This window comes from Thalassophryne amazonica, chromosome 14, assembly GCF_902500255.1.
Source record: "Thalassophryne amazonica chromosome 14, fThaAma1.1, whole genome shotgun sequence".
Lineage (NCBI taxonomy): Eukaryota > Metazoa > Chordata > Actinopteri > Batrachoidiformes > Batrachoididae > Thalassophryne > Thalassophryne amazonica.
In genome coordinates this window covers 56,806,617-56,827,973 of record NC_047116.1, presented here as the reverse complement: position 1 = coordinate 56,827,973, position 21,357 = coordinate 56,806,617, and the positions used below count along the sequence as shown (strand labels likewise).

General features: G+C 40.2%; 1 protein-coding gene across 1 annotated transcript in view; it reads right to left on the bottom strand.

Moving 5' to 3' along the window:
* LOC117524284 (polycystic kidney disease protein 1-like 2) overlaps window positions 1-21,357 on the bottom strand; it is a 152,437-nt gene that overhangs the window by 110,737 nt on the left and 20,343 nt on the right. The window contains exons 12-16 of the mRNA XM_034186054.1: window positions 12,568-12,702; window positions 12,336-12,482; window positions 11,995-12,119; window positions 11,105-11,225; window positions 903-1,034 (exon numbers count right to left, since the gene is read on the bottom strand). Coding sequence (XP_034041945.1) covers window positions 903-1,034; window positions 11,105-11,225; window positions 11,995-12,119; window positions 12,336-12,482; window positions 12,568-12,702 — 660 coding nt within the window. The remainder of the gene's footprint in view (window positions 1-902; window positions 1,035-11,104; window positions 11,226-11,994; window positions 12,120-12,335; window positions 12,483-12,567; window positions 12,703-21,357) is intronic.

The window sequence follows — 21,357 nt, the reverse complement described above, 5'->3', positions numbered from 1 at the left end:
CTGTCGCCCAGTTTCTGGCAAAATTTGATGCAGTCGTGCTGCTCCAGTTGTTCTGTCTTTTTCCTTGGAATGAAAAAACGCAGAGCGCACGACACACACCTCACACAAAGGCTGCTTACCAGGAAATGACGCAATCGACAGGCGTGAAGAAATTCACGCATGCGCACGAAGGTACTGTTAGAAATTTTGGGTCCCAATGCTGTAAAGGTCTCATGATGGAAACCATTCACAATAAGCTGACTGCCACAATGTCAAATCTGACGCTCCCTCACAATACAAGTGATGTTCCACATCTTAGTCTCTCATAGTAACTGCTGGTACAGTCATTCCAGTGGTATCTCAGGATCCTCTGAAGAGACCAAGTACCAAAGACAACCAGCTGTTGACTTAGGTCACTGGTTATCACCCAAGTCTCGAAACCACACAGTAAGACAGCACCAGCACCTAAAAGACTTGGACCTTTGTTCACCTGCAACGATATCGGCATCACCAAACACCTCTGACATTATGACTCCATAAGCTTTATCTATACCAGCTGTGTTTTCTATACCAACTTTTTTTTATTTCTATACCAACTGTTTTTTTGTTGTTTTTTTTTAATTTTGGATTTTAATTTTTGATTTTATTTTTAAGTGTAGTGAACTTTTTTCTCTGTTCTTACAGAGAAAATGCTTAAACCAACATGACAAATATGTCATGGCTCATACCTGTTTTTATTTTACAGCACAAGCTCCTTTTCATAGAGCTGAAATTAAATCCAGCACACTAAAACTGTGACTTTAGCCTCCCTGGGTAGACTGATACTGTTCAGGGTAATTGTAGTTTATATACACCAACATCTTAATTTATAATGCACAATACAATAAGGTAAAATGTCATTACAACACTGTTGGTATGCTGACCTCTATATCTTTGCTGAGGTTCTCCACTGGAATGGTGGATCCATTTTTTGCACTGAGTGAAAGGCCACCAATGAAGCCACTGATGTTCCCTCTCCCATTCCAGGAAAATGGATTCTCCTCAAAACTCAGCATCTGTATAAAGGATACGAGTCACTTCTCAGTACAGCCGGGCTCCCATTGCAGATTTGTAGCCCCATTTTCCATCACAATTCCAAAAATGAGGAAATTAGGCCAGAATGATCAAAAAGCAGGCAAATTTCATTGTTCCTACTATTATTTCCAAATATACCAAAGTGTACGAGATGAGACTCATAGATGAGTTAAATGACAAGTACTTGTATGCATGCACCATAGAATATTACTCCATACTGTCTATGCTGTACTCCTGTGCTTATTACCACACTCTTCCACAAAGCTCTCATAGATATTACCACACTTTTCCAGAAAGCTTGAATGTATCTGTTAACATTTCAAAACTGTCTTCGGTTGAAGAGGCTGACTTGTTTTTTTATGGGATTTATGTTATGTATTTATGTTGCACAGGAGAATCAGGAGGCTTCTGTTCACAGAATGGTAGGTCCCTATCACTGCATTTTGTACCTGCATGCCCACTGTCACATACTTTTGCTGCATAGATACACATGCTAAGACATCTGTGCTTTTGCCCAAATGATGGATGGAGCTGTGCACCCCATGGAGTGGTGCGCCTCATGGAGCAGCCATTGTAGACTACTCAAAATCTCTCACTGCTCAGTCCAAAACAGAAAACAGTCTGCATTGTATTTTAATTTTAGCTTAAACTGTAGCCTGATAGGGAAGCTTGGTGGCTTAATAGTTAGCACTGTTGCCTCACAGTAAGAAGGGCATGGGTTTAATTCCCACCTGTGGCCATTCTGTGTGGAGTTTGCATGTTCTCCCCATATTTGTGTGGGTTCCCTCTGGGTGCTTCGGCTTCCTCTCACATCCAAAGACATGGAGGTTACATGAATAGGAAACATTAAATTGTCCGTCGGTGTGTGTGTGGGTGTGAATGTGTTTGTCTGTATGTGGCCCTGTGACAGACTGGGGACCTGTCCTGGGTGTACCATGTCTCATGCCCTATGACTGCTAGGATAGGCTTCAGCTCCCCGTGACCCTTAATTGGAATATAGTATAGAAAATTGGTGGATGGATTATTGCAACACAACAAGAAGGTCCCAGGTTTGCTCTGAGCTGGTTCTTTCTGTGTGACATTTGCATGTTCTCTCTGTGTTTGTGTGCAGTCCCTCTGTGCATGAAATCAAAGCCATCTCTACAATCAAAGTAATACAAGCAAAGCAACGTGAAGCTTGCTCATGGTACACTGTGTTCCAAAGAGGAAGTGCCAAATTTTCTGCCCACAGTAAAACAGGAAATGTCAAATGTTGAACACTTCCTGGATTGACAATAGAGGAGATCTTGTTGGATCTCACAGGAATTTGAGTCCACGGTGAAACAGGAAATGTCAAATTTACCTTTAGAATTTTTTTTTTTTAATAATTCCCCCCTAGTTTTGATCCGATTTTTGAATTAACCTGTTCTTTGGTGTATTGATTTTGCTGTTGTATGAAATCATCTGTAAGGTTTCTGTGTAACTTTTTGTTTGTCTAATTAAATAAAAAAAAAAGAAAGGAAATGTCAATTGTTGAACACTTCCTGCATTGACACTTCCTGGACTGACAATAAATGCGATCTTGTGGTATTTCAGTGGCAAGTTGAGATTGAAAAAGGAAGTGCCAAATTTTGAGTCCACAATGAAACAGGAAATGTCAAATGTTGAACATTTTTTGGTATGGGTGGAGCTAGAGGAGAGGTCAGGGTGTCACTAGAACCCCCTGAAATCTGATTGGACACCCCATGTGCCAAACCAGATCAATCAATCAATAAATCAATTTTATTTATATAGTGCCAAATCACAACAAACAGTTGCCCCAAGGTGCTTTATATTGTAAGGCAAGGCCATACAATAATTACGTAAAAACCCCAACGGTCAAAACGACCCCCTGTGAGCAAGCACTTGGCGACAGTGGGAAGGAAAAACTCCCTTTTAACAGGAAGAAACCTCCAGCAGAACCAGGCTCAGGGAGGGGCAGTCTTCTGCTGGGACTGGTTGGGGCTGAGGGAGAGAACCAGGAAAAAGACATGCTGTGGAGGGGAGCAGAGATCAATCACTAATGATTAAATGCAGAGTGGTGCATACAGAGCAAAAAGAGAAAGAAACAGTGCATCATGGGAACCCCCCAGCAGTCTACGTCTATAGCAGCATAACTAAGGGATGGTTCAGGGTCACCTGATCCAGCCCTAACTATAAGCTTTAGCAAAAAGGAAAGTTTTAAGCCTAATCTTAAAAGTAGAGAGGGTGTCTGTCTCCCTGATCCGAATTGGGAGCTGATTCCACAGGAGAGGAACCACTGCCATGACTGCCTTGTTACGGCACCACACATCTGGTTGGTGTTACGGCACCACACATCTGGTTGAAAAAGAGCCAGTTACATTTTGAAACTGGTGACACATGATGACTGCTAGGTTCCTCCTGTACAGTAGATGGCTGTGTACCACAAAAAGTTTGAATCCACCTTATTTGAAGAAGAAAAATCTTGTCTCGAACTGTGAACTCCTAATGGCATCCAAGTTATATCAGTGAGTAAATGACCATATTTCATGTCAGAAATGAGGCCCAGGTTGTTAAAAGCGCCATTTCTCCTTTAATTCGAGCTTCCTTATATGTACGTGTTTCTGCGGTCATTTTAGATTAATAAAACTGGCAGATAGTAGCTGATTCATGCTCTGTTGGCTAATATAGATAGATAGATAGATAGATAGATAGCTTTATTTATCATTGTCATGACAACGAGATTTGCACACTCACATACCACAGACAAACTGCAATTAATCCACAATTAATACTTGTTCACCGTAATAATGGCACACATCAGAAATTAAGACAACACATATACATTTGACATTGTTATGTGCACTAAAACTAATATGAGATGTAAGCTGCTTGTGCTTTATTATATGGCTGCCACGCTTCACGCGCTCTGATTGGCCCATACTTAACACAATCTGATATTTCCCCGTACAGACCTCTCGCTCAGTTAATAATCCTTTATTATTGTTCCTGTTGTGTTGTGAGAGTGGTGGCCGAAAGATGTGAATTACATCAGTAACACCTTATTTAATGATTGTTTCACAGCAGTTACGTTCAACAGCACAAGCCATCTCGAAGTTGAGTCTTTTATTGATAAGAAAAGACAGTTAGTTTAGTTATTTGAAGAAACACAATCTTGAAGAATATGTTTAGTCTTTTTTTAATACCGTCTTAATTTTGCTCTCTGAAGGACTTTTTTAAAAATACCTTCTTAATTTTGCTCTCTGAGTGACACCAGGATGATGCATTTTTCTCACTTGTCCTCAAAAGTATTGGAACACTTGGTATGTCACACATTTGAATTTGTTTATGCAATTTCAAACACAAAAGAATTCTAAAATTACACTATGTAACACAATTTTTGTTCCTGGCTTCTAAGTGTTATATTTCAACTGCTTATGTCTAAAGTTTATGGAAAAATGACTACATTCAGCACAAACTTTGATTTTTTTTTAACGTTCTAGAAAGTTCTAAAAGTTTCTTGAAATTTCTAGATAATTCTGGAAACTTCTAGAAAATTCTGGACAGTTCTAGCTGTTAAAGAATATTCTAGAAGACTACTCAGTAGTAGTGAAGGCGAATTGAGAATATTCTTGAAAACAGACAAATTTCAAAATATCATTGTCCTGATCACAGAAGCAAAGTTTCTGTGGAATAACAGCTATTTTCTATTTATTTAAGGCATAACAGGTTAGGAAAACACCCTGTGTACCCAGGAACAAAACAAAAATAAAAATTTGTTACATAGTGTTATCTTCCTTAAAATCAGACTGAAAATACATCTTTATAACTTTATATAAATTAATTAAAACTTTAAAATACAGCTTCCTGATGAAGTGGTTTAGAGGAGGATTTTCTTAAAAAGAAGACCTGAAAGTTCAGCTACAATTTGCCAGAAAGTACATCTGAGTTGCAAGCCTAGATTTGATGGCTTGGTGAATTTTTTTTTTTTTTTTTTGCATTTCTTCATAATTGATGTAAATAAAGTCCAAGACATATTCAGTAACTTGGAAATGGTCATGTCTCCATCCTCTGACTATTATGTACAGGTATTATACCAAAGCGCAGCATTACTTATGTAACCCATTGTCTTGGCTTTTATATTTCTAATTAATTTATATCAAGCTTTAGAGTTTTGCTTTCAGATAAGTTTAGAAATTTCTATTTGTTATACTTTTTGTATTTCTTGTATTTAAAATGGCATAAACAAATTAAGATGTGTGCAATACCAAGTGTTCCCATACTTTTAGAGGGCACTGTATCCTAACCTTAGGATGTGTGCGAAATGAGTGTGGTATTGTTCCTGTTTTGTTTAAGAATTCTTAATTTTCACTGTTGCTGCACTTTGTGTGAAATCATAGTCATATCGTATATATCATATCGATAGAGATAGAATATTTGGTTTCATTATTGAGATACAATAATTTGGCCATATTGTGCAGCCTTACTGTCAACTACCTGAAAAGTTTGAATATCAATTTACATCTACGTTTAAAAAAATGATTAAAGTGGTAGGGGGTTAAGCCGGCAACACCACCCAGAAGCTGAAGATTTTTAGCCATGCTAATGCTCAAAACAGCACTGTTAAAACAAGGAAGAAAACTGAAAGGGACAGAAAGGAAAGCACGCTTCTTAAAGAAACAGGGAAAAATCCAGCACACATGGACTTCAAACTGTAAAATATTCATCAAACTGAACGGATCACCCGAACAAGCAAAAGTCATGGCAATAAGGAACATCAAGGAGCTGGACAAATATAAACAATAGGTATGAGGACTCAAACACAACACAGCACCATGATGCAGACTGGAGCAACCCACTCATCCACATCATCTACACCCGGAGACAAGAGAGACATAATGACTAAGGATAATGATCTGTTTATTTCTGCCCAGGAGCTCTGTCTAGATACATTTAATTATAATAATTCTGCTAACCTCCCCTTCGAATGTGAAAATGATCCTGATACCTTTTTCAGTGAGAATATTGTCAGACAGTGCAAATATTTTACAGAAGAACAATTCAAAAATTATAAAATCAATGATGAAGATTTTTCAATTATACATTTCAACAGCAGAAGTCTTTCTCGTAATCTGTCCACTATTAATGATTGTTTGAAAACATCCAAAAAAGTTTTTCAGTTATTGCAATTTCGGAAACATGGTTAAATGAGGATAATAAAGATCTGGTATATCTTGATGGTTATGAATTGTTCCTGGTTAATAGGCAGACAAGAAGGGGCGGAGGCGTTGCATTGTTTGTAAGGTCAGATTATAACTGTAAACTCATTAACAATGTCATTTACAGTGGACAACATCATGGAATGTGTTACCATAGAAATGACATCTATAAACTCCAAAAACATAGCTGTTAGTTGTATTTACAGAGCTCCTGGGACAAATATTGACACCTTTGAAGACGTTATCTTAGGAATGTACAACAAAATCAACAGAAATAAGCATTTATTTGTATACTCAACAAAAATATAAACGCAACACTTTTGGTTTTGCTCCCATTTTGTATGAGATGAACTCAAAGATCTAAAACTTTTTCCACATACACAATATCACCATTTCCCTCAAATATTGTTCACAAACCAGTCGAACTCTGTGATAGTGAGCACTTCTCCTTTGCTGAGATAATCCATCCCACCTCACAGGTGTGCCATACCAAGATGCTGATTAGACACCATGATTAGTGCACAGGTGTGCCTTAGACTGTCCACAATAAAAGGCCACTCTGAAAGGTGCAGTTTTGTTTTATTGGGGGGGGATACCAGTCAGTATCTGGTGTGACCACCATTTGCCTCATGCAGTGCAACACATCTCCTTCGCATCATCCGTGAAGAGAACACCTCTCCAACGTGCCAAACGCCAGCGAATGTGAGCATTTGCCCACTCAAGTCGGTTATGACGACGAACTGGAGTCAGGTCGAGACCCCGATGAGGACGCCTAGCATGCAGATGAGCTTCCCTGAGACGGTTTCTGACAGTTTGTGCAGAAATTCTTTGGTTATGCAAACCGATTGTTTCAGCAGCTGTCCGAGTGGCTGGTCTCAGACGATCTTGGAGGTGAACATGCTGGATGTGGAGGTCCTGGGCTGGTGTGGTTACACATGGTCTGCGGTTGTGAGGCCGGTTGGATGTACTGCCAAATTCTCTGAAACGACTTTGGAGACGGCTTATGGTAGAGACATGAACATTCAATACACGAGCAACAGCTCTGGTTGACATTCCTGCTGTCAGCATGCCAATTGCACGCTCCCTCAAATCTTGCGACATCTGTGGCATTGTGCTGTGTGATAAAACTGCACCTTTCAGAGTGGCCTTTTATTGTGGGCAGTCTAAGGCACACCTGTGCACTAATCATGGTGTCTAATCAGCATCTTGGTATGGCACACCTGTGAGGTGGGATGGATTATCTCAGCAAAGGAGAAGTGCTCACTATCACAGATTTAGACTGGTTTGTGAACAATATTGGAGAGAAATGGTTTTATTTTGTATGTGGAAAAAGTTTTAGATCTTTGAGTTCATCTCATACAAAATGGGAGCAAAACCAAAAGTGTTGCGTTTATATTTTTGTTGAGTGTATGTGGAGATTTCAATATAGATTTTTTAAACCCTCACAATCATTCACAAATCACTTCATTTATAAACACCTTGTACTGTTTAGGACTGTTTCCAACCATCATTCATCCTAGCAGAATAACTATGGACTCAACAACTCTCATTGACAATATTTTAACTAACGCTATATCCGGTAATCTTAGTGGGGGACTACTGGTCAGTGATATCAGTGATCACTTGCCAGTTTTCTCAGTCTTTGCATTGGAGGGTTGTTGTAAGTATCGAAGCAATACCAAATTCATGAGTCAAAAAGTAACACCTGAAACAATTGAAAATTTAAGGGAGGATTTATCAAGTCAGAATTGGTCGAATGTTTTTGTTGATGATGTTGACAGGTCAGTTTGTATAATAAACACTTTCCATTTGTTGACAAAATATACAGAAATCAATATAGCAATAAACCATGGATAACTAAGGGGCTTGAGAGGGCATGTAAAAAGAAAAACCTACTATATAAACAATTCATAAAACTACGAACTAAGGAAGCTGAAAGTAAGTATAAAACATATAAGAATAAGTTAATCAATATTATGAGACTCAGTAAAAAAAGATATTATAATGAGTTACTTGTCAAAAATAGAAATAACATAAAAAACACATGGAACATATTAAATGAAATAGTAAAAAAGAATAGAGTAACTACAGATTATCCTTCATTTTTTCAGAGTAACAACTACATCACGATTGATAACGACGAGTCTATTGCTGAACACTTTAATGAATACTTCATTAATGTGGGTAAAAATCTTGCCAGTAAAAATGAATCATCAACTAATAACTTCTGGGTAAATAATTCAACGTTTAACAAATCTGTTTCAATGTTCATTGGTGGTACTCACGAAAGGGAAATACTTGATCTGGTTCATGGTTCAAAAAGTAAGAAATCGACTGATTTTAATCATTTGGATATGGCTTTATTAAAAAAAAGTTATTGATTGTATAGTAAAACCGTTCAATTACATTTGCAATATGTCATTAAGTACTGGTAAATTTCCTTCTCAAATGAAAATAGCCAAAGTAATTCCTCTGTTTAAAACTGGTGACAAACACACATTTTATAATTACAGACCTATATCACTCCTGCCACAATTTTCCAAAATTCTGGAAAAAATATTTGCTAAAAGATTAAATGATTATTTACTGAAGCATAACATCATTTGTGAAGAACAATATGGATTCAGAAGGTCTCGAACTACATCACAGGCTTTGATGGACTTTGTGGAAAGTATAGCAACTGCAATTGACAATAAACAATATACAGTAGGTGTTTTTTTTTTTGTTTTTTTTTTATTTACAGAAAGCGTTTGACACAATTAACCATGGAATACTATTAACTAAACTGCAGAAATATGGAATCAGAGGTCTGGAATATGAATGGATAACTAGTTATTTACAAGGCAGATTTCAGTATGTTCAATTCAATAATACAAATTCTGAACTCAGGGAAGTCACATGTGGGGTGCTGCAGGGCTCAGTGCTGGGTCCTTTGTTGTTTATAATCTATATAAATGATATAAGTTGGGTGTCGAGTTCACTGAGATGTGTCCTTTTTGCGGATGATACAACTGTGTTCTGTAGCGGTGAAAATCTTGAACAGCTTCTGGACAAAGTGGAGAAAGAACTGGAAAAATTTAAGGTTTGGTTTGACGCTAATAAGTTGTCACTCAACCTTGGGAAAACCAAATGTATTATATTTGGAAATAAACAGGCACCCAAATGTAAAAATTTAACTGTAAACAATAAGGAAATTAAGTTAGTAAGAGAGAATAAATTTTTAGGTGTTATAATTGATAATAAACTTAGCTGGAAACCACATATAAATTATGTGAAATCAAAATTGTCAAAAACTATAGCCATTTTGTATAAAGCCAAAGACGTACTGCCACAAGAAGGGTTACTTACTTTATATCATTCTCTGATGGTACCATATATGACATATTGTGTTGAGTCATGGGGAAACACTTACAAATCAAACACCAATCCAATATTCCTTTTGCAAAAACGAGCCATACAAATCATCTGCAATAAACATTATCGTGAACCAACTCATTCTCTATTTGTGTCTTTAAATTTATTAAAATTCATAGATTTGGTCGATTACATTACAATTCAAACTTTGTTTCGAGCGAAAATCCAAGCCTTACCGAGACATGTCCAGAGTCTGTTCACATTGAGGGAATCCAGATATAGTTTAAGAGGTTGTGCAATTTTTATGAACCCACCGGTAAGAACAAATGTAAAGTGTTTTTGTGTGTCTGTGGTTGGGGTGAAGAAATGGAACGAATGTTCAACAGACGTTAGAATGAGTGGTACCTTAGTAAGATTTAAGAAACTACTCAAAAAGAACATCATGTCTAAGTATCATAAAGAAGCAAATATAATTTGATTTATAGGGAATGTTCAATTTATAAGTGGGATTTATTGTATATTTGAATGTGTTGGTATGTATATGCGTATGTAGATATATAGATATGGGTAGGTGTATATGTATATAAGTGACCATGTATATGTATGTATATATATGTATATATTTATGTATGTAAAGTATACACGTATGTATATAGGTATATATGGCACAGCCCAAGCAGAGGGTCACCCCCAAGAGCCTGGTCTGCTTGAGGTTTCTTCCTTATAGAGAGTTTTTCCTCACCACAGTTGCCTAGTGCTTGCTCTGGGGGTTGGTTGGTAAGGTTAGTCCTTGCTTGTGTAAAGTGCCTTGATTCGACTTTCTTGTGATCTGGTACTATATAAATATAATTATAAGTGAATAGTATATTGATGTGTATGTCTGTGTGTCGACATGTAGTAGTGAATTTTTATTTATGTAAATATGACTGATTAGAATTGATGGACTTGTACTAGCAGGGATGGGCGCTAATAAGCTTTGCTTCAGCCCACACCCTTTTGGACTCACTAGTTTTGTTTATGCGTTTGTGGAATTGTTCATTTTTTTCTATTTGAATATTTTGAGTGCCGAATAAAAAACTTTGTCACTTTGTCACTCCTCAGAAGCATTTGTTGAAAAAAAATGTCTGAAGGACCTAAATGACATGGTGAGATGCTGAAGCGCTTCACTCGTTCATGTCAGCGACATATACATATTATGCATATTACCCTCATCTGTGCAAACTGCATCTAGTTATCCACATTTTGTGGACACAAATTCAGAAACTTCCAGATTGCTCACGTTTCACAATTACACCTGTTCTAAGGCACTAATTGAATATCAGTTTTATTTTTTTTATTTTTTTTTTACCAAAATGTATACAATCAAGGTGTCAAATACTGGCCATGGAAGCCTTGCTTAGATGGTATGTGCTACGTGTAACTACAAATCGAACATCCACTCAAGTAAACACATTTACCAAAAAACAAAACAATGAAAAAAAAAAACCTTTTTGACCTACCCGTATGTCCACTGTTTCCTCTGCATTGATTATATTTGATGGCAGCTTTGGGAGAGAAAACTTCGGGGACGATGTGTTAGTAATACTTATGAGCTCTGTTTGCAAATTCTCTGTTGTCACTCTGGGAAATGAGATATCAAAAACAAACCAAAAAAATAAGCCCCCTCAAAATCAACTTCAGATTTCTGTCAGATTTCTTTACTCCAATGTGCTTCATATTACAAATTTATATTTAAATGTATATCTGCTATGATTCCTCACCTACAATCAAGATGCTGTAAATACACTCACACACACACACACACACACACACACACACACACACACACACACACACACACACACACACACACACACACACACACACCATAACACAAAATAAAAAAAAATTAAAGATTTGCTTTTAATTCCTCCTAGGCAGGGAAACAATTTAAAACCTGAAGGACATAATACAGTTACTGTTGCTAAAGTAAGCTCCTCAACAATTTCTGATTATGACATTTATTTACATATTGTTATATTTATTCACTTGTTTATTTATTAAGATGTTTGAAGCAAGACAATGTGTATTTTCACATCAATTGTACAGTTGTGTCATCACTTATATTATAAGAAGTATAAGTACAAAAAGAAAATTAAACATGCCATAAATAATTGCATTGCCACATAGAAATGTATTCATGGCACTGTAAAGAATGTGCCATTAATTAACACTGCCCACACCCTGCAAGATATAAGCTTTCCTGTTGATTGATTTTCCATGTTTTTATTCACAAAGTATTTGGTTTGCCAAGACTTAAAGCGATTGTTCACTTTTAATTATTTGCAAAATTTGCAACAGTACAAGTAAGATATTACTGTTGTAAATTGTTCTTTAAAAAAATTCTTACCTTTTAACAAACATGCCAATATGACCTTCTTGGATAATAGCCGGGTCCTCGTTAGGCTCTTTAAACAATAATAATGCACTCTGGATATTGTTCAGAGTCTGTGTAAGGGCATCAGAGGTGTTTTTCTGGAAAACACATCAGATATTTAAAACATAATACTGTTAAACCCTGCTGAATTGCACTGGACACTGGTAATGAAACATTTGCTGAGCTCCTGAATGGATTAACTCATTACAGATAACTCATGTCATTTACCAATACAAACAAATCCTTAATTCTGATTTCTTCCTTTCTATGGCAGCTGAAACCCATCAGAAACAGTGTTAAAATGAAGTACTCACACTGGAAGGATATTCCAGAATATCGCTGGTTCCTTCCACAATGATGCTCGCTGTAATGTAGATTTCTTTCTTGTTTTCTTCACTTTTGTCCAAATCAATGGACAGGAGGGATGAACTCAGATTTCTAAGCAACAACAAAGCTTGGTCCTAAAGATGGAATTCCAAATCAGCCAGTTTGTAGGAAAATATGTACGAATATTTAAGTGAACTGGGTAAATCCTTGCCCCTGTACCTGCTTAGGTTTGAGTTTGATGCCAGTGTGGATGATTGCACTGAGACCACTGGCAGTCACTTGAACATCTTGCAGACTCTTGGGTGGAACGTCTTTCACTGCACGGACCATTACATCCAACATCTGCTCAAGAAGCTTCCAAAGATGTGATGAAACCATTTGGTTTTCAAATATTTACAAAGGTTAATGAAGCAAATACTTGTACTTGTTGGCACAAATGAACCTGATGAAACTGATGTAACTATTTATGTACAATATTCCACCTCTCTCACAAACTGCTTATGTGATTTTAATTTTGATGTCCCATTATTTGCAAAAGTATTCAGTTTTAGTGAATCACAACAAAATTACACAAGTCTGGTTCCTGTATTCAGTGATTTAAAAAGTAGTGATCATTACTCTGAATGTGAATTTCTAATTTTTTTTCACCATGAAGTCAATTATAACACTCTAAATCAGGGGTGCTCAAGTTCGGTCCTCGAGAGCTACCTTCCTGATACTCTTAGTTGTCTCCCTGCTCCAACACATCTGAATCCAATGAAAGGCTCATTAAAAGCCTGCTGATGAGTCTTTCATTGGATTCAGGTGTGTTGAAGCAGGGAGACAACTAAGAGTATCAGGACGGTAGCTCTCAGGGACCGAACGTGAGCACCCCTGCTCTAAATCATGGAGTGCATGTGCAACTCCTTTAATATGCAGTGCATCCTCACAGCGCTTCACTTTTTCCACATTTTGTCATGTTACAGTTTGATTCCAAAATGGAGTAAATTCATTTTTTACATCAAAATTCTACTCACAACAGCTCATAATGACAACATGAAGAAAGTTTGTTTATTTATTTATTTATTTTGCAAGTTGCTAAAACATAAAAGAAACTAAGAAATCACATGTCCTTACATGTTCACACCCTTTGCTGAATACTTTGGCAGCAATTACAGCCTCAAGTCTTCTTGAATATGATGCCAAAAGTTTGGCGCATCTATCTTTGGGTGGTTTTGTCCATTCCTCTTTGCAGCACCTCTCAAGTTCCATCTGGTTGGATGGGGAGCATCGGTGCACAGTCATTTTCCGATCTCTCCAGAGATGTTCAATCAGGTTCATGTCTGGGCTTTGGCTGGGACACGCAAGGACATTCACAGAGTTGTCCTGAAGATACTCCATTGATATCTTGGCTGTATGGTTAGGGTCATTGCCCTGCTGAAAGATGAACCATCACCCCAGTCTGAGGTCAAGAGCACTCTTGAGCAGGGTTTCATCCATAATGTCTCTGTACATTGCTGCATTCATCTTTCCCTCAATCCTGACTAGTCTCCCAGTTCCTGCACCAAGTGTGCCGAAAAGGGAAGAATAAGGAGACGGATTCTAAGGGACCATGATTGACAGGGGCCCCGAGAGGCCCCTAATACAATTATTATGAGGTCTGTTAGAAAAGTATCCGACCTTTTTATTTTTTGCAAAAACCTGATGGATTTAAATCACGTGTGCTTGCATGAGCCAACCTTGAACCTTCGTGTGCATGCGTTAATTTTTTCACGCCTGACGATTGCATCATTTTCTGGTGTGTGAGCCTGTGTGAGGATGGGTGTTGTCTCTCGTCAGATTTTCTTTGCAAGGAAAATGGCAGAACGACTGGAGCAGTGCGACTGCATCAAATTTTGCCAGAAACTGGGCGACAGCCAGGTGGAAACCATTCGGATTATTCAGACGGCTTTCGGTGACAATCCCATGGGCATCACACAGATTAAGGAGCAGTACAACCGGTTTAAAGACGTCCGCACAACGGTGGACTCCAAAAAATGATGCCCACCTCTTCCACCATTTGGAAGATTCAGACGGCTTTCGGTGGTTTTTCAGTCGTGTGACTATCCGACAAATTGTGGAAGACGTGAGCATGTCACAACATGTCCTGTGAGACTTCAACACGGAGGTGCTTTTGCTCCATCAGCAGCTTTGTGCTGAAGCCATCGGCATGAATTTTGCTGCAACTCTTTTCATGGCCAAATCTTCTGTCACAGTGGAATGTGCCGAATAAGTGCTGATATCCACCTCTTCCGCAATTTCTCGGATAGTCACACGACGGTCCCGCATCACCACAGCATTCACTTTGGAAATGATCTGGTCATTTCAGCATGTTGATGGCCGCCCAGAGCGCGGCTCGCTCTCCACCATTTTGCGGACGTCTTTAAACCGGTTGTACCGCTCCTTAAGCTGTGTGATGCCCATAGGATCATCACCGAAAGCCATCTGAATAATCCGAATGGTTTCCACCTGGCTGTCGCCCAGTTTCTGGCAAAATTTGATGCATTCGCGCTGCTCCAGTCCTTCCGCCATTTTCCTTGCAAAGAAAATCCGACAAGAGACTACACCCATCCTCACACAAAAGCTGCTTACAAGCAAATGATGCAATCGACAGGCGTGAAAAAATTCACGCATGCACACGAAGGTTCAAGGTTGGCTCATGCAAACACACGTGATTCAAATCCATCAGGTTTTTGCAAAAAATAAAAAGGTTCGATACTTTTCTAACAGACCTTGTATACTGACAAGATAATATGGGGGGTGGACCAGTAAGATTTCCTTTCATGTGGCCCAAAATCCCTGACAAGCATCCTTGCCTGCTGCTAAAACACATCCCCACAGCATGATGCTGCAACCATCATGCTTCACTGTTGGAATGGTGTCTGGTTTCTTCCAAACATGACACCTGGCATTCATGCCAAAAAGTTCAACCTTTGTCTCATCAGACCAGAGAATTTTGTTTCTCATTGCCTGAGAGTCCTTCAGGTGCCTTTTGCCAAACTCCAGGTGGGCTGCCATTTGCCTTTTTACTAAGGAGTGGCTTCCGTTTGTCCTCTCTACCATACAGGCCTGATTTGTGGATTGCTGCAGAGATGGTTGTGCTTCTGGAAGGTTCTCCTCTCTCCACAGAGGAATGCTGGAGTTCTGACAGAGTGAGCATCGAGTTCTTGGTCACCTCCCCGACAAAGGCCCTTCTCCCCAAATCACTCAATTTAAATGGGCAGAGTCCTAGTGGATCCAAACTCCTTCCATTCATTGTTGATGTAGGCCACTGTGCTCATTAGAACCTTCAAAGCAGCAGAAATGTGTCTATATCCTTCTGCAGATTTGTTCCTCAAGACAATCTTGTCTTGGAGGTTTAGAGACAATTCCTTTGTGATTGGTTTGTGCTCTGACATACACTGTCAACTGTGAGACCTTATATGTAGACAGGTGTGTACCCTTCCAAATCATATCCAATCAACTGAATTTATCCCATGTGGTCTCCAATTAAGCTGTAGAAACATCTCACGGATGATCAGCGGAAACAGGATGCACCTGAGCTCAATTTTGAGCTTCATGGCAAAGGCTGTGAATATATGTGATTTCTTTGTTGTTGTTGTTTAAATAAATTTGCAAAAAAAAAAAAAAAAAAAAAAAAAATCATCCATTTCTGAATACGGCTGCAACATAATCAAATGTGGAAAAAGTGAAGCATTGTGAATACTTTCTGGATGCACTGTAACACATCTAAATCATTATAGCCAGTTCTTGTTCAACAAGTGAAGTGATGAACACAAGAATCATGTCACATCTAAAGGTTTATTGCACAGCAACTGCAGTTCTTGTTGGTTTTCAAGATTGTGGGTTCTTCAAGCCTTTCAAATTAAATTGTAAACCAGCAAGAAATCCACTTCTGCAAAATAAACTTTTAGGGCCCCTTCACACATAACACAACTGAAGCCGACTGCCACACGAAGGGGGAATTGTATGCCACTCATGAAAAATCGGAGCCACCTCGAATGCCTCATACAGCATTTGCCAGAACAATTCATGTATGGCAAGCATGCAAGATGAGGTCACACTGCCATCTGATCATGTTCGCAGCATTCACACGGTGTATCGAACGCAAATATGACATATTGTGCCACAGTCAAGGAAGTGAACAAAATCATTGGCCATGTCACACTGTGGCTTAATGCTGCAATCGAGGCAGCCTTCACACCTGTGGCCAAATGTCAGCGAATCCCGAACGAATGGCCATTCGACCCACTCTCAGCCGGAGTTGGCCAAAGTCTAGGGGCCACCCATGAACATCCAACACCACTCGCGGAGCACTTAGAAAAAGTGGGGCTATTCATGCAGCTGGCACAAGAGTAGAGTGCAGGTAACCACTTTCGACCTGGCTGTGTGAATGGCCCCACTTTTTCTAAGTGCCCCATGAGTGTACCATTACCAACCAATACATACTGTATGACATGCAAGTGCTCCCCCCAGCAACACGTCGTGTGTGAGTGTGTCACCCCCCAAAACAGTTGTTGTCCATCATGATACATACAAGAAAAAAGTTGATTGATTGATTGATTGATCCAATATTGTCAGGGGCGACTGAGGTCACCGGAGTGAGATGACTGTCCAGCGCAGCATGCGTCTGGACGGCTGTGATGACCAAATGGAACAGCTGACTGCTGTGTACTCGCAACCCAGCTGTGCCATCAACAACATAAATAACACTCCACGCAATGCACATGTGTGTGTGTGGGGGGGGGGGGGGGGGGCTCTCATGCTGTCATGACACGCTGATAATTACGTACAGACAAGATCACATGGCTTTCACTGCACACGATGTGTTAAATTACAAACACAGACAGCAGAGACAGGACAAATAAATACAACAATAACTACATACATAATTACATAACAAATACATAAAATAGATAATCACAAAACAAAGGAACAGAGATTTAGACTTTTTTCTTTGAGCTGAGTTTGTTTGCTGAGGTGCCAGCCACTGCTGTTGAGATCTGTGGCCTCGCAAGTCACAGCTGGAGAACACATACCATGCCATGAAGGATATCACCTGACAACACTCCACCATGAGGCGCATGCATGGGTATGCTGTCCTCACGTGGAAATACATAAAAACAAATATCACCTTTGCAATGGGCAGCAGTGACTGCATCAGCCCACACATAAGGCTGCCCCATGTGCAAGGATCCATCTGATCATGTGAACACTCAGCTAGCGATTTGAATGTCACATCCACCATGTGAGCTATGCTGTATACTATTACTCAGTGTCCTTCAGCGCGTTGCTTGCTGGACATGCGGCGCTCGCTGGACATGCGGGGCAGGCAAATGTGGACATGATATGAGTGCACCGCTTCATTCATGACAGTCCATTATTGTTTACATCCATGACCATGGGTCATGTACAGAGGAACAGGGGGGTGATACTTGAATTGTTCACTCTGTATAATATTAATTACACATTAGACACTGCTTTTTTTTTTTTTTTTTTGACAGTGACAACAGATTCATGACCAGTAACATGACTGTGTTACATTTAAAGAGTACATTCATTGTTCCAATAATGTTCTGAATCTGTGCTCTTGCATTTTTTTGGGCTTCCATATTTTCAGTGATCTATGTACATATGTCCAGCATCTAATTGCTCCACTGCTGTGAAAGAGATGTGTTGTCACACTGTGCACGTGCTCGCACTGTGTTTGTGCGTGCGCACAAGCATGCACATACCTGTCACCACGGTATCATTCACGTCTGTCTGACCTTGTGTCCCTCTCGACAGCAGGTGGATTTTTTTCATGGTTTCCTGAAATCTTTGTTTTTTGGGGTTTTTTTTTTTTTTTGCGGTTTTCAGCCTGTTCCTCCTTCTTTCGCCAAACTTTGTGTTATGTGTGAAGGGGCCATTAGATATGTCTTACCTGGAGCACTGAGAACCTTCATCAACAAGTCAAAGAATATCTCTTGCAGTCCATTTAAATCAATCATTAATAAATAGAAATAATGTGACAAAATATATTGTGCATCATTCTCAAACAGAGAGAGACCATGCAAGAAGGAGGAGGGAAACCACCAATAAACACATCACAACTCTGAAGGAGTTAAAAACTTCAGGAACTGTGATCACAGAAACTGTGCATGGAGCATTTTTTTTTCTTGTCAGATTAACAGAAGGAACATGATCGACATATCTGAAATTTCTAACAGCACTTACAAAGTACTTCCATTACACCACAAAGCTGTGACAATCTCTAGGGTATCACTGGGGAAATCTTGAGTTGTAAGTTAAAAGTCAACTCTTTTTATTTCAAAAGCAGTGAATAGTTTAAGAATGGTACAACTAGATTTTTCATGGCTTTCCCAGTTTGTGTCCTTCTTTTAGAACATTCTTAGGGCCCCTTCACACATAACACGAAACTGGACGAAAGAAACAGAAGCTGGCGAAAATCACGAATTAAAAAATGAAACAGGGAACCATGAAACATTCCACCTGCTGTTGGGAGTGTTGTGTGGGCCGCCGAAGAGGAGGTACTGCTGGCCCACCACCACCAGAGGGCGCCCTGTCTGGAGTGCGGGCTCCAGGCACCAGAGGGCGTTGTCGCCTCACAGGAGCAGCCAGGGTGACAGCTGTCACCCATCACCTGAGACGAGACAGCTGATATCAATCAACAGGGAGGTATATCAGCAGGACGGCATCTCCACCTCATTGCCGAGATATCGCTTTACCAAGGAGGTAACGTATCCAGCCGATTATATCAACCTTAATTACCTTTTGCCTTTATACAGAGAGAGAGCAGCAGGGAACAGTATTTGGATAAGTACTCACACTCCTGCACTTTAGTGTTTTCCTGACAAGAGGTGGAGGTGGTGTTCCACCCTGTGTGTTGCTGGGTGCAGCCGCACCCACACCTGACTGTTTCTGTTCCTTGCCAGCAGTACCGGATCCGACGAGCGGAGGCAGTGGCCACCTGGGGTTCGGGACTTGGCGGCTCCAGTATCCCCGGGGTTCGGTGGCAGAGGAAATCGGGTGGTTCCGGTTCGACTCGGACAGACGTCTCCTATCGTCGAGCCTGCCCACACGACACCTTTGGAATTCGGTTACTGCTGTATTTGTAATCTGTTGTGTTTGTTGTGTGAATTCACAACAGTAAAACTTTGTGATTTGACTTTCTCCATTGTCCGTTCATTTGCGCCCCCTGTTGTGGGTCCGTGTTCCTACACTTTCCCAACAGGGAGAGGCACACAGTCGGACAGGCAAACATGATACCGCGGCGGCGGTTTTGTGCACACTCATGTTCATGTGCACAAACAAAGTGCAAGCGTGTGGAAAGTCATGCACACAGCAGCAGAGCAAAAACAAATTAAAAAACACTACCAAAATTACATGAATTACCTGATGCGCTCATCTCATGAAGACATCAGCTGGGCTCTAGTGTCATGAAGAGTCGGCTCACGTGTCATGAAGAGCCGGCTCCCGTGTCGTAAATACATCAGTCGGCATTGCATGTCCAGTGCGGTGATCAGCTGGTGACTGCGTTGCAAAAGTGATATGTGTTTTAATTATTACAGTGTGGGGAAATTCCATAGTTACATGCGCCTCACGGTGGTGTCCAACGTTGCAGTGTGCTGACAGGCAATATGTGTTTTAATTTATTTCCATGTGAGGACTGCATGCTGACATCCACGATTCACTGTGATGTTATGCAAGGTCATATTCTACAGGCCACTACAGGTGTTCTCCTCTTGTGACTTGCGAGCACAGATATCTGAACAGCTGCAGGTCGCAGGGACACGCCCATTTGTCTGCGGACCTCGTCAGCTCACAGAAAAATGGTTCACTCTCTGTTCCTTTGTTCTGTGATTTTAATTTTCTGTATGTATTATTATTTTTTGTCCTGCATGCACCTTGCATGCACGGTCAGGTCCAGCTGATAGTCGGCGGTCAGGTCCAGCTGACAGTCGGCGGCCAGCTGACAGACGCTGTATGTCCACAGCAAAGCGATCACACATGAATGAGTTCACTCCTTTACCCTTATTTGTTTTATTTATTTTCCACTCTTTCTGTCTGTCATGTAAACTACAATTTACATGGTGGAAGTGACATCAGCCTGCCCAGCCAGCTCATTAATTTCAGATGCTGGCCGGTCCTCATGTGTTTGTGTTTGTATATAATTATCAGCATGTCACGAGGGCATGAGTGCCTGCCCACACCACACTCGTGTTACACTTAGACAATTTTCACATACAGCTCGAATGTGGTCATCTGCACTCTACTCTCATGCTGGGAGCACGAAGAGCCCCACCTATTCTAAGTGCCCAAAGAGCAGTGTTGGAGTGCCCATTTCAAATGGGCACTCGTTGCCACTAGTGTGTGCGAATGGTTGTCACGACAGCTGTATGGTGTTGTATGGCTGGGGGGCCTGGCTGCCTTTTTGTTTCTGTCTTTTGTTTTTCCTTCCAGGTGGCTTGCATTTGGGACTGAGTGGCTGTGTTGCTGAGGTTATCAGGATCTCACCCTGATCACCTGCGGCTCGTCAGGACTCACAGCTGTGGTGCATCTATATGGATTGGAACATGGTGGCATTTAAGACTGGAGTATACAGTGTGTATTTGCCAGAGACTCGACCTTGTGACCAGACGGGTGAGATCGTCGTCTCGGGAGCCATCTCATCATCAGTGGATGCAGAGAACGTCCAGGGTTTGATGCACGGTCTGTGAAAGAGGAGGGGGTGAGGTCTCACGCTCGTCAGCACACTTCCTGAGGTACGTTAGATTTTGTGCCTAACGTTTATACAGTCAGTAAATGTGGTGTCCCTCACACCTTATTATATTGAGCTGTACGTTAGTCATGTATCGGCTTCCACTGCAGTGGAGTTTTGTGAACTGGATGTTCCATGCCTGCAGGTTGGGAAGCTGATTAGTAATTAAGCCAGGAAGTGTTTGCTGTTTATGTACACCTTTGAGTGGTCTCTCTGTGTGTAGAGTGTGG